Genomic DNA, 14,927 nt, shown 5'->3' on the forward strand with positions numbered 1-14,927 from the left:
ATAAGTGCATCTATTTCTGCACTTCAACTACTGCGTTATCACTTCATTAAGTAAATTGATGAAGGAACGTAGTGTTAAGGGCCCAGGTTAACCCTTAGTATAGGCCGCACAGACACTGGGTACGAGTCTTGCCAAAGAACCACAAGCTATTCTTGGTCCTTTATTTATACCATTCAACCGAGCCCAGTCTCTTGGGTGAGTGTGCCATACAATGTATAGTATAGGCCGGGGAGCACTATACATCCCTTCCAACCTTATTGATGTAAAACAACAAATGAAAATAAACAAAAGTATGATGGCATTTAGTAGTCAAACCTTTCTTTCAGCCACTATAGATGCCACATGCAAAGTCTTGTAGACGTTGACTGGGGGCTGGGTTGGGACGCAGTCCATATCTCCCACTACCTCAATGTTCTTTTGGCTTATGGAGCTATTGTCCAAGTTGTTTCCAGAGCCCAATTGTGACGATTAAGGGCTTATGGCCATTTCAGGATTATTTATTGCAGTCTCACTAGACAAGTTGGTCTCTGACCACTCAATATCCTCAGTTCCTTCTCGCTCACAATGTCCTTCTTGTCTAGGACCTGTCGCTTGACCGGACATCTGAGATCTGACTTTTTTAAACCATGAAATGTTCCTGGACACAGAAACTTCTCTCTTCGCTGTTATCATGGTTCCCTGTACATTTACCATTTACCATTTCTCCTTCTCATAGAGGGTGCAATACTTCCAACCCGGGTGATGATCACTTTGTCACCCACTCTCAAGTGTTGGACCACTGCATCTTGATCTTTGCTAGCCCTTTCTTTTATGGCTTTCCATTTGTCTTGAGCCACCTGTACATTGATGACATCGGGTTCCCGGCACAAGCTGGCTGGCAGCACATCTTGCGTTCTGTCTGAACAATGGTATAAACAGCACTCCATGCCTTCACCCACGCCCCCCCCCAATTAGGAGTGCTCTGTTTAGTGTCCTCATAAAACTCTCTGCTCCACCATTTGCCTGTGCCATTGTGGAGTTATCTTTCTGTGCCTTATGTTCAATTCTTGAAAGTAATCCTGAAATTCCTGTCCATGAAACGGGGGTCAGTTATATGTTTTTAATCTCACCTGGGAGGCCTAACGGTGCAAAGATCTTCTCTAGGGCTGGCCTGACATTAGCAAATGACGTGGACATCACTAACTCCACTGCTGGATACTCTGAATGACTGTCAATGAGTACCATGGTCAGTCTTCCACCCGGGAAGCTTCCAAAATCCATGTTGACTGACAACTAGGGTTGCATCACTACTACTTCTGTGGGTCTGTGGGCAATGGCGCCACTGGGGGATCCTCACTTTTGATGGCACAAGGGTTGCAACCTCTTACTTTTTCATAGACCATATTGTCCATTCCTGAAAACCATACTTTTTGTCATAGGCGAGCCTTCGTTTTACCAATCCCTTGATGCCCTGGTGTGCCAATTCCACTGTTCGGGCCCAATACTTTCTGGGAACTACAATTTGCTGGCCTCTCACCAGCGGACTTCAGCACTCACACTCAATTCATCGCGTGCATTCCACATCTGGGTCATGATGGATTGATCTTCAATTGTCAGCACCTTGATGCCATCCAGAAATATTCTCCATCCCCGATTCTTGAGGGCCTCCTTCACTTTCTGTATACTGCTATCTTTCACCGTTGCTCCAAGGATCTCCGTTATTGAGAGCGCTACTGGTCGTGCCTCCTCTACAACATCTTTATGAATGCCTCTGTGCCTTAATTCGCTTCTTGATCAAGGATGATGTTTGACCACTCCGGGTGATGGGACAACTAGTCTGCTGATTGTTTGGGCCAGGCCTGTAAACCACTTCAAATTTATACTGTTGAAGTTGAACTGCCCACGGCTCAATCCTCGGCGGTCGATTACGGGCACTGCTAGTGAACAGAGGAACTATCGGCTTGTGATCAGTCCCCACTATGAATTTATGTCCACACAAACAGAGATGAAAGTGCCGGCATGCCCATGGTATTGGTAGAGCCTCCCTTTTGATCTGGGTGCAGCACATTTCCTCTTCTGTGAGCACCTGGCTGGTGTATGCAAGGGGCACCCAACTGCCAGCACTTTTCTCCTATAGCAGTAATGCCCCTAAGCCCACTGGGCTTGCTTCAACCACCAGTTCTGTCTTCTTTTGAGGACTGAAATATGCCATGGCACCATCATGCAAGAGTGCCTCCTTCACAGCCTTGAACAACTGTGCTGCTTCTCCAGTCCACTCCTACTGTCTGTCATGCTTGGTTAGAGCCCTTAGTGTTTCTGATAGTCACTAGGCTCTCAACATCACATGATGCTCTTCCAAAGTTTTAGAGAAGATCAAAATGTCATCAGATACATTGATCACCCCTACTAAACTTGATAGGGTTTCTCGTATTGCTTCTTGGAACACCTCAGCAGCTGAGGAGATCCCAAAGCTGAGCCTGCAATATTGTCACAACCTCAAGTGGATAAAAAATGTTGTGAGATATCTACTTGCTTTGTCGAGTAACAGTTGATGATATCCTGCATTCAAGTCAATTTTTTGAGAACCATTGAGTGCCGTTTAAATCTGCTACGATTTCATCCACTGTGGGTATGATATGTCTTTCACGTCGAATTGCTCTATTAGGTAAGCTCATGTCAACACATAGTCTTTGAGCCTCAGGTTGCTTCAGCTTTGGGGCAATCACAAGCGGAGATACCCAAGGGGTGGGCCCTGATACTTTTTCAATGACTCCCAACTGTTCCAGCTTTTCCAACTCTTCCTCTACTCGTCGCAGAAAAAGGGAGACTTATCTATGTCGTAATGCCACTGGACGTATGGCTTTGTTAATGTGCAGCTTGACCATTTCTCATTTCAAACATCCTAAGCCATTAAATAAGTCTGGAAAGTCTGCCAAAATAGCCTCAGCATGCGACTGATGAATTTAACTAGCAAAGAAAACTAACCCCAAATCCTCAGCAATATGGCACCTTACAAGAGACCCTGTATCTCTTTTGGTCTCATGAAACTACTGAGCACTATCTTTCTTCACTCTCAGCTAACATTTAAATTGTTCCTTGCAGGGAAATTTTTACCCTGTCCCCCATATGTGTAAATCTTTGCCTTGGTCGGTACCAGCTTAGGGCGTGGTGTCAGCTTCCGAAACTGCATGTCGTCCATCACTTTCACCAAAGCCTCTGTATCAATCACAGCTGATATCCTGACACCTTCAATGGTGATATGGCACAGGGGAGGCGGTCTTTTCCGCTGCCTCTTACGCACAACAAGGGAGATTGTGAATATTTCTTTGTCCTCATCATCTACCACACAGCCCCCTTGAGGGCCTTGTGGTCTGACTGAGAGTCGCCATCTTCATCATCTTCTGCCACAGCCATGAGTCTGAGAGTGGGCTGACCCCGTCTACAAAATCCTGAGCCAGCCGTGCTACTAGCGCTACGGCATACTTGTGCAAAATGGTTCCACTGGCCACACTTGAGATGCATTCCCCCTGCAACGGGCGACCACTTGACAACTTTGCATGGCTCCTCAGGACCCACAGGCCTTCTCACCTGACTTTGAACCGCTTGTCTGGCCAACCCTGACCAGTCTGTGTTGAATGTTTCTACTTTCTCTTTCTTGACCTTTGTCATTCTTGGAGATGACACCCCTGCAGCACCTCATGCCAGAGCCACTCCCATATCTTCTGCTCTACTATCCGCTAATTCATGTGACCTTGCTAGGATCAGTATTTCATCATGAGATATTCCAGGATGGAGCATTATCAACGTTCTCAAATTCAAGGACCTGCATCCTTGTATGATTTGTCGCTGATCTTATGCAGGTCAATAGTAGTGCACATGCTGGCGAGCCATCTAAGGCGTATGTAGAAAGCATCAACTGATTAATTATCCTGCTGCCGGACCTGCCTCAACTCAAACCTCTCATAATCAGGAATTAATTGTGGATCAAATTACCTGTTGAGCACAGCCACCACTGCATCGAAGTCACTGTTGCTCCTAGTATTCGGAAGGTTGTCAAACATGTCATAGAGTTCATCACCACCCATGTGAAGCATCAAGGAGCGCTTTGCAGCAATATTAGTCTCTCATGTTGCTCAAAAGTAATTGTCCAACCTCCCCAACCACTGTCACTGTCTGGCAATTGACTGAAAGGTGGGGTTGCTGCCACTGGTGCATGCACACCGTGTTGATGCATGGGCGGAGCATCCATCTGGCGCGAAGAGCCAGCACTCTCATTGGGTGTTGTCGACATTCCTATACTGAGTCTACGGAGTACGCTGGGGGCACCTCCCTCTAGGCTATGCACTTGACTCCACCCCCAGCAATTTGGCCTCTTGCTTCTCTGGCGTCTTGCACTGCTGTTTCACCATTTACACAGGGACACAGGATTGGTGTATTGAAGACCTCCCACCTCTTTTATCTGTTCAGCAACTTGTACGCTGAGTCCGCACTGCCAGGTTCGAGTCTCAGCAAAATCGCTCAACATCCTGTGATTCTGGGCAAATCACTTAATCTCCCTGAGCCTAAAAATGAATGTTTCCTTGTGTAAGGGAACTGGTGCTCGTGTAAAGCGCTCTGATACCCGATACCTTCGGGTCATGTTCGCACTATAGAAAACTCTGGCACACTATGCCACTCTAGATGGGCAGCAAGTGTAATCAGTGCAAATCAGTCTTTGTTAAGCTCCAAAAAAAGTCTGGCCAGAACTGCCAATCCAAGTCACCTCTGAACACAAACACAAGTAACTTCATACTGGTTTCACCCTGGTTGGACCACATCAGTGAGGTTTTCTTGAGTCCTGTGTCGCAGCAAGCACAGGCCCGACCAGGTGCACTACTGTTGCACATAGGGCATCGCATTAAAACAACTAAAGGTGGTGGGCACAATGCGCATACTATTTTCATACACTGGTAATCAACTCAGGCTGCATCCCAGTCCATCATTTTCTGCCAAATATACCATTCCAGATAGGCAGAAATCACACGCAAATCAGTCTTGGTCCTGTTCTAACTGCCTGGCCACCTGACTGGCGAGGCCATACAAACTGTGAAATCATTTGGGCACAGTGGAGATTTTTTTTTAGCTATTGATTTCTATTAAATGTGAATGTGCTGGATGTTGCCTTGGGGTGAATATGGATGGTTGACATTGCTGGGACTTTGATGGCTCACCAATGAATCACAAATTTCAAGTCTGTTGGTCACTATGGAATGTGTGCCCAAGACTGTATAGCTTATTATCATACGGCTGTACTGATTGTTAACCCACTGTTGTTTTGTCTGATCTATGTTGGTAAAACAAAACGGAAAAAGTATTAAACTATTTTGAAAAAAAAGGTTACAAATTGATAATATGAACCCTCCTTCGGGAGATCAAAGGAAGCCTTGCATGCAGAAGTGTGGCCAGCAAGTTTTCTGAAAGGGAAACAGGTAAGTCCAGCTCTTTGTTCTATGCCTACTGGTAAGCAGTGTGTTAGCAGTAAGTTTTGTCATTTGTGCCATCTGGATATATATGTGGAATTTGGAAAATATGCTGGGACCTTTTGCCTTTGCATATCCGATGCTCTGCAGCATGTCTGTTAAAAAATTTACAAAAGCCTATGATGCAACCAACTGTGTCATTTTAAAGGCTCATGCACTGAAATATACCAAAACTGATGAATGGAACATTCAAATTAATCTCAGCCACTGGTAATTACTCAGGGACGCATCCAGTCCATAGTCATTTTGCACACGATGCCACCTCAGTTTGTACCCAGCTATATGCAAATCCGTCTTGACTCTGCTCCAATGGGAACAGTTCAGCACAAACTGCCATGTCAGGTCCTCCCTGAACTGATACACAAGCAACCTCAGACCAGTATTAGGACAATTAGTCAGGGATAGCCTAGTTTCATTGGAATAGTGTGTACGGGACCCATGTTTGAGCATACCCGTCCCACTTAGGGTGTCACACTGAAGTATACAAACAAGTTATGGATCCCTCTGTCATTCTTTTGGTATACTGTCACACCAAGCATGTAGGCGCCTACACAACGACAAAGCAATTTTCTTTGCTGATTCGGGTTGGATTGGCAAACAGAAGAAAATATTGTAGTATGGGTGGATGGAAACAACACAGAGGGGAGCGGAGTGGGTGGAATCAGTGAGGGCTGGGGAAGCGACGGGATGGCGGGAAGAAGCAACGGGTGCAGGTGGAGGTAGGAAGATAGGGGCAAGAGTGGGGGAAAGAAGGTTGATGCTTATGTGGAGGGAACCAAACAGAGAGGGGTGATCATGGATGGGGGGCAAACAGATAAGAGAGAGAGCAAGCTGGAGGGGAGAAGCATATGAGCAAAAAAGCAACACCAAGGGGGATAAGCATAAAAGAGCATCATTGACGAAGGAGGAGGAATGCACACAAGTAGCGAAAGAGCGTCAAGAGTAAACATGGCAGAAAGGGGATGTACTTGAGAGAGACTGCTAGAAAACACACATGCTCTCGTAGGGTGCTTAAACAAAATGTAAAAAGCAGCACTTAAAATGAGAGTAGTGGAAGGGTGCAAGTAATGCATCCATGCTCCAGGGCAGTGACAAACACAAGAAGAGGAAGGAAAGCCCACACACTGTGCTGTATTAGAAGCAAGCAAATGAGAGTGACAATGAAGCCAATCATTGGTAAGCAATTGGCGGGCTTTAAGCCCAATGTAAGCTAGCAATAGTCTTGCAACGGAAGCGCAGGCTTTGGCTTGACCCTAAATGACACCTTTTTAGTCCTCATTTCGAATCCAGTTTTCATTAGTTCATGTTGCCTGAGGCTACACAGAGATCCCAATGATTGATGTATATTTTACAATGAATACATTTCACCCACAATGCATTTTAATGGTGACCGCTCTCTTTCTCTCACTCCCTCCCTCTCTCCCAGGGCACCGGGTGTGTTTTGGAGAACAGATCGCCAGGGTCGAGCTTTTCATCTTCTTCTCCAGCCTGCTTCGGGCTTTCAACTTCAGGCCTCCTGAGGGAGTAAAGAAAATCAGGAAGGACTGTATTCTTGCAGGAACCCTACAGCCTCATCCGTACAAGGTCTGCGCTATTCCGCGTTAAGGCCCAGAGAGCCACCTGCCGTGTACTATGAGCCACATGTAATTTCAACATCTGGATGGAATGGCAGCAGTCACGTTAAGGATGTGACATCATGTAGATGGATTACGCCTGCTGAGTCATCATAACCGACTCTGTATATGCCAGTTTATAGCACTAAACATCTGTCTTCATCACCTCTAGTACTCCAATGACTTCTATGTTCCAGAAACTGGCAAGAGCTCGCCAACCCAACTTCTACCACAGAAAGGAGGGCAGGAGCAGGTGACACTTGCAAGGAGAGACCCAAAGTGTTGGAAAAACTCAAGGAGGCTGACAGGGTACCAGGCATAGATTATGGCAGGGTACCAGGCATAGATTATGGCAGGGTACCATGCATAGATTATGGCAGCGTACCAGGCATAGATTATGGCAGGGTATCAGGCATAGATTATGGCAAGGTACCAGGCGTAGATTATGGCAAGGTACCAGGCATAGATTATGGCAGTGTACCAGGCATAGATTATGGCAGGGTACCAGGCATAGATTATGGCAGGGTACCAGGCATAGATTATGGCAGGGTACCAGGCATAGATTATGGCAGGGTACCAGGCATAGATTATGGCAGGGTATCAGGCATAAATTATGGCAGGGTACCAGGCATAGATTATGGCAGGGTACCAGGCATAAATTATGGCAGGGTACCAGGCATAGATTATGGCAGGGTACCAGGCATAGATTATGGCAGGGTACCAGGCATAGATTATGGCAGGGTACCAGCATAGATTATGGCAGGGTACCAGGCATAGATTATGGCAGGGTACCAGGCATAGATTATGGCCAGGCATAGATTATGGAAGGGTACCAGGCATAGATTATGGCAGTTTATCAGGCATAAATTATGGCAGGGTACCAGGCATAGATTATGGCAGGGTACCAGGCATAAATTATGGCAGGGTACCAGGCATAGATTGTGGCAGGGTACCAGGCATAGATTATGGCAGGGTACCAGGCATAGATTATGGCAGGGTACCAGCATAGATTATGGCAGGGTACCAGGCATAGATTATGGCAGGGTACCAGGCATAGATTATGGCAGGGTACCAGGCATAGATTATGGCAGGGTACCAGGCATAGATTATGGCAGGGTACCAGGCATAAATTATGGCAGGGTACCAGGCATAGATTATGGCAGGGTACCAGGCATAGATTATGGCAGGGTACCAGGCATAGATTATGGCAGGGTACCAGGCATAGATTATGGCAGTTCATTTTGTGGTCATGTCACCTCAAAGGTCGTTGTTACATAAGTAGACTTATATAGTGAAAAAAAGAGACCAAAACTTAAATAACTGATTCAGAAAAGATAATTCCAATCCCTGTAATGTAATATGGGAGTTATAAGCAGAAAGCGATGCTGTAATTCAAGCCCTGCAGAAGAACTTTATTATATACCTTTTCGATGCACCTTCTGTGAAAAAGACAGAAATAAACTTTTGAGTCCTTTAAATAAATCCTTCTAGTTTAAAACCTAAAAAGATACATCTTGCTCGTATTTCCAGATGTAATTTGTCAGTAGCTCTGTTTTTTTCTTGCAGTTTCACCAGATCCGGCCAGAATTCTGGAAATCTACTCTATGTAAAATATATAGGATAAAGTACCCCGTCCCCGTGCTGTACATTATAAGTATATTGCAAGTCACTGAGGAGTTCCATGTTCATACAGAGGAACGAGGGCAAAGTATGACGTCTTTATAAGTCCATGGAACTGCGAGGTGACTTGTAATATCCTTTAATGTATGGCAGAGAGTATTTTATTCTTTATAATACACAGTCACACCCGCACCTTTTCCACAACCTGCTTAAATCTTTTGTGTTTAGCTAGTTCATGTTCATTGTAGACTTGAAGTATAAAAACAAAATCTATACTACTAAACAAAAAGCAGTTACTATTATTTTTCAAAAGATATAAGAATCTCTTTCAGATCAAATTAAAAAATCTGTGTTGAAACATGCAGACTTTCTACTTTTTCTGTGATGATGTAGTGTGGAAAAAATAAACATGTTGCCAGAAATATCTCCTATCTGCTGAATCTTTTCATTTTGGAAAAACACATCAGAAGAAGGAAAATATAGTTCCCATTTTCCTTGTTTGAACCATAGCAGTAATTATGCACCATGACCTGCCTTACCCCCTGTCTACTTGCAGCAGACCTTGTGATGTCAGAACTTAACAGTAATAGATTATTACAGTTGTGGAGCTAGGTAAATCTTTATTACAGGCCACTAGATGCATCACAATTTACCTGGAATAAGGAAATTAGAGACTGGTTTTCCTACAGGGATTGTAGGCTCCCATATAGTCACATGTATCCAGGCGCTGGCAGGGTCCACTTGATTAGCTGAACAGCCAGATCTTCAGGGACCTTGGGAACTCGGAAAGAGATGGGGTGGTTGGTAGAGGAAAGGGTAGCTCATTCCATGTCTTTGCTGCTAGGTAGGAGAAGGAGCGAACTCTGCATCTGCTACTTCAGATGCGGTGAGTGAGGGTTAGAGGCGGAGCTGAGGTGTCTGGCAGGCTGACAGAAGTTCAGGCGGTGGATCAAGTAGACGGCTCCGCAGTTGTAATGTATGCATGGGTCAAGAGCTTGAATTGGAATCTTTTCTGTACAAGGAGTCAATGGAGTTCCCAGAGGTAGGGATTGATGTGGGTTTGTCTATGAAGATCCAGGACAAGTCTGGCTGAGGCTTTCTGAATGGTCTGTAGTATTAGGAGTAGGTGAGCTGCGATCCCTGCATAGAGAGTGTTGCCATAGTCCGAGGAGAGGGCCGCAGTGATGCTTCGGCTTGAGCTTTGGGATTGTAATTTGAAGATCTCGCAAAGCAAGCGGAGAATGAAGAAGCAGGAGGAGGAGGCAGACGTGACCTGAGTCGTCATGGTTAGCTTGTTGTCAAGAATGATGCCTAGATTCATAGCGTGGTTACTGGGTTTAGGAGTAGGTCTGAGTACTGAGTGCCACCAAGTTGCTTCCCGTGGGGAGCTTTTGTTTCAGAAAATCAGGACCTCTGTCTTGTCCGTGTTTAGCTTCATGCAGTTGTCCAGCATCCATCATCCAGATGACAACGTCTGTCATGCAGTTGTGGAAGTTGGTGTTGGTGGTGTTTTTGGAGACGGAGAGGAAGAGTTATGTGTCATCAGGGTAGGATATGATATTGAATCTATGTGTTTTGTTGATGCAGGCCAGTGGTGTCATTTAGGTGCTTAGAGGGTAGGGCTGAACGAGGATCCTTGGGGCACTCCACAGATTATTTCCTTGGGTTTGGAGGTGAAGGAGGGGGAGCAGACTTTTTGTGTTTTTCCTTTGAGGCAAGAGGTGAGTCATCTGATGATGCCTTGTGATGAGTGTGTGTGGTGGGAGGCCATATGGAACGCTGCCAAGAGGATCAGAGCCACAGTCTCTACTCAGGCCGAGTAGGGCTTGGATGTCTTTGGGTGTCATGTTGAGGGCTGTCTCCATGCTGTAGTTGCTGTGGAATCTATATTGAGAGGAGTCCAGTTAAAGGTTCAGTTACAGAAGTGAGGAAAGTTGTTGGCTGGTGGATTTTTCTCCTACTTTGGCCAGGAACAGGAGCAGGGAGATTGTTCAGTTGTTGTTGGTCTGGCAATGGTTTCTTTAGTAGGTCATTAACTTCTGCGTGTTTCCAGTCCTCTGGAAAGGTGACCATGGCTATTGAGGTATTGAACAAGGTGTTGAGCATGTGGTCATTCTGACTTCCCCTTGGTTGAAGATGTGGTTAGGGTATGGGTCGGATGGGGGCCCTGAGTGGACTGAATTCATAATGGAGGCAGTGTTCTGCATGGCGAGATGACTCCTTTCAATCAGTGGGATATCTGTGGTGGTAGAGGGGTCATTGTGTTGCTTGAAGAAGTCATATGCCTGGGCTGGGATTTGAGGTTTCTGTAGATTTTGGAGATCTTGTCAAGGAAATGTTTTTCGAGGTTGTCGTAGAGTTACTATGGGGGTTAATGTTCTGTGTGCAGCCCAGGGGTTGGAGAATTCTTTTATGATGTTGAAGAGTTCTTTGCTATTATTAGAGCTTGGTTTGATGTGTAAGGATAAGGCCTTTTTCTTTGATTCTCTAAACTGTCTGCGGTAGAGGTTGAGGGCTGTCTAGAAGGTGGTCTTGTTGGTCGTGTCCTTGCTGGTGCACCATCTAATTTCCAGTCATTTACAGTGTCATTTAGTGGTTCTGAGGCCTTTAGTGTGCCAGCTAACCTGTGCAGTGAACCTTCTGTGGGTGTTGTTGCCAATGGGAGTAACACAGTGAGTACATTTGGTGATCGAATTCTTGAAGTTTGTGACATTCTTGTGTAGGTTGTTGGAGGAGATAGGGTGGGTGGTGTTGAGAGCATTGATCCATTTTACCGTTGACTTTGCTCCAGCTGCAGTGGGGGGCATAAGGCAGACGGGGTGGAGGTACATGTGCTGGTGATGTCGATGTAAAAAATGGAGTGGTCATCCAGATGAGTTCCGTTGTGTGGCTATACCTGATGTGGTCTCTGAGGGTGAAGATGGGGTCCAGCGTGAGGCATCCAGTGTGACTGGGGTTGTGAACGAGTTGGGCGAGTCCGGCGTTATTCATGCTGTCAAGGGGATTGGTACTATTGAAGTCATTGTGGTCGTCGAGATGGAAGGTCACAGAGGAAAATGTAGTTTTTGGAGTATTTTTCAGAGGGGTGATGAAGTTGGCAATTAAGTTGTAGCAGGCTGTTCGTGGTCCTGGAGGATGGTAGGCGAGGGTTGTCCTGACAGTGGTGGTGCTGTCTGTTTGGATTATTGGATAATTATCATTATTGGTGGTACACTGGATGGGCTCCTTGGCTATGATCGCCATCCCTCTGCCAGGCTTGTTGTTGTGGTCATTGTGGGTGATCTTATATCCTTCAGGTATTGCAGTGGCAATGTCAGGCATGGAAGAGGGGCTGAGGCAGAACTCAGTGAGGAAGAGGACATCGGGTCTGAGGGTGGTAAGGAGGTCCAAAGTCTCAGTGATGTGTTTGTATAAACAGCGTGTGTTAAGAAGGATGTATGCCAGTTGGTGTATTTGTTCAGGTGGTGTCTGTGGAGTGTTGAGGGAAGGACTGGCTGGTGGGTTGGTGTGGGTGCAGGTGAATGATCCTGCCATGAAGCATGGGTCAACGTGGTGGCAGTGTTTCTTGCAGTGTCCGGTTAATCTGTGGGGAGAGGAAGGGTCACGAGTCATGGTGCTGAGTGTGAATGGATACAGTTGGGCTTGCATTTGGCATGCCAGTGGTGCACCCTCTGCACATATCCACTGTGCTGTCACAGTGCTGCATGCATTAAGTAGGTCCAAGGGTGGGCAGGGCTTCTGTTGGCGGGAAGAGTGCTGAGTGTGAAAAACCGGACAAGAAAAATCTGGCAACTGGGGTGTAACTTAGTCAAACGCAGAAACTGAATCGGGCTGGAGAAAGCAGGAACTATAGATCACTGACAAGTGGCAAGCTAGGTTCCCAGGTTCCCAAGGCACTTAGATCTGCCAATGGGCCGAGCCCAGTAATTATGGATTTTAAAAAAAGGTTGTTTGTCGCGTTGCACACCTCTTTAATTGAAATCTGGGTCTCATCTCTGAATTAATAAATTGCATTTGTAATATGTCTCTTAAATATCTGATGAATGATTTATTTTATTGTTTGTATTTATGTGAAGGTAATTACCTGACCAAATTAATTTGGGAAAAAATAGCATGATGATGTTTTATTTCTGGATATCTATGCAGCCTCGCTTGCTCTCGGTAAATCGCTAAGAAGACAAAGCCTATACAGGGGTATATAAGTATATAGCAAGCCAGAGAGCTCAAATACCCTTTAATTGTGTTTCTAATACACACAGATGTCACCTTACAGAAAACTACGCGTTACAGTTGATTTATTATGCATTCATGTGAATTAAGGACATAGTAACCCACAGGACTGAGAATCAAGGGCCAGATGCACGACCAGTTTTTGTATACGCAAGCAGGTTAGCAACCCTTTCGCGCATGCAAAAACCTACTCACACTATTTTGCGAGTCACAAAAAAATGTGATTCTCAAAATAGTGTTTTGGGACTCGCTATTAGGAAGGGCCATTCCCTTCCTAATAGCAACTCTCTAGCCATGAATGAATGTTTTGCGACCGCAATTGCGGTCGCAAAACACTCGCAATTTAAAAAACACTGTTTTATTGACAAGCAGTCCCAGACAAGGAGGTCTGCTGAGCCTAGAAGGCCACCATCCCTGGGAGGGCCAGCCATTCCCAATGGGGTCGCAAATTGCGAGTGGCTCATTAATATTCATGAGCAGCCTCGCATTTTGTGACCCCATTGGGAATCGCAATCAGTGTCTCAGTGATTTGTATACCTTAGAAGCTGACGTAATTTGTCTACAGGAGACTTGGGTGGATGGGAAATTCTTGGCAGAAAAGGATTACTTCGTGTTGGATGGTAGTGCAGTTCCCTCGAGGAGAGGTCATGCCAAAGGAGGGTTGGCTTTCCTACTTTCCAACAAGTTCAAATGGCACTACACTTACTACCTAGACCCTAATAATCTGTTCCAGGCAATAACATTGTTAAACTTAGTTAAGGATGACCCACGGAAATCACTCGTATTGATAAATGTTTATATTCCCCCGGATGCATGTTTTAATGTAGGTTTAAAAACGATTTTTTCCTTTATACAGAATCTTCTTGACTCTGTGTCCCCTCCTCACATCTTGTTATTAGGGGACTTCAATTGTAAAATTTCAAACTGTAGCCTCGATTTGTTCAGGAATAAATTCAAGTAGGAATCACTCCAGATTCCGCGAGCCCTACTCCCGGGGAACATTAAGACCAATAAGAGAGGGAAATTACTCTTGGAGGGAATATTAGAGGTTGATTGTATAATAATAAATGGAAGGCTCCCTTCGGACATCCCGGCTAATTTTACACATAAATGTAAAAACAGTGAATCTATACTCGATTATGTGGTAGCAGGCAACACCCTTTACTATCTTCTGAAAGATCTGTCAGTATGTAACACAGAACTTAGTGACCATAAGGTATTGGTTCTTAGTGTAAACTTCAATCCCCCCCTGTGGATACTTGGCATATAAACAGTGATCTGGTAAATTTTTGAGCCAATTCTAGGAGATGTTACTGGAACTTTGGGGCCATTAGGAGTTTTGTGAATATTTTGGAGTCCACTGTGGAGAATTTGTTTCAATGGGAAGGAAATGAACTTCAATGCTTCTGTAATTTTTTTAAAGCAGTAATCTCTATAGCAAAAAACTCTCATCCTGCAAAAAAAAACCAAAGTAATTCCTAACTGTATACGGTATTTGAATATTGAAATAAATAAATTGGTTAGGGAGCAATATCTCTTTTATACCCCAGAAAGATATCATCAAATAGTTCTTTTAAGAAGAAGGAAAACGCGGGTGAAGGCCAGACTGAAGAGAGAGAATGAAGATTCTTTGTGGATTAAACTTCGGGAAGCCACCTATAGGGGACAAGCTAGGTTATTCTGGTCAATAATCGGTGAGGGTTGTGGTCTAAGATCCAGACCTTCACCAATCTCTATAGATGAGAAGATCTGGGTCGAATACATCAAGCAATTATATAGTAGTAATGGCTTGCCCCGTGAAAACGATACATTATACGAGGTTAATCATCTTTACGACTCCCCGTCCGAGAAGGACATTGAGCTAGCCATTAAGGGCCTGCGTTCTTCGGGCGCGATGGGTCCGGATGAGCTCCCCATTTCGGTGATAAAATATCAAAGTGAGCATTGGAGTAAAATTCTTTTTCCA

The 14,927-nt window shown here is 45.1% G+C and overlaps 1 protein-coding gene across 1 annotated transcript in view; it reads left to right on the forward strand.

The window, feature by feature from the left end:
* The window catches only part of LOC144790699 (cytochrome P450 2J2-like), a 205,153-nt gene extending 195,998 nt beyond the window's left edge, over nt 1–9,155 (forward strand). The window contains exon 9 of the mRNA XM_078665422.1: nt 6,925–9,155. Coding sequence (XP_078521548.1) covers nt 6,925–7,103 — 179 coding nt within the window. The 3' untranslated portion in view covers nt 7,104–9,155. The remainder of the gene's footprint in view (nt 1–6,924) is intronic.
* Nucleotides 9,156–14,927: the final 5,772 nt, after the last annotated feature.

The sequence above is a fragment of the Lissotriton helveticus genome, chromosome 11 (assembly GCF_964261635.1).
Source record: "Lissotriton helveticus chromosome 11, aLisHel1.1, whole genome shotgun sequence".
Lineage (NCBI taxonomy): Eukaryota > Metazoa > Chordata > Amphibia > Caudata > Salamandridae > Lissotriton > Lissotriton helveticus.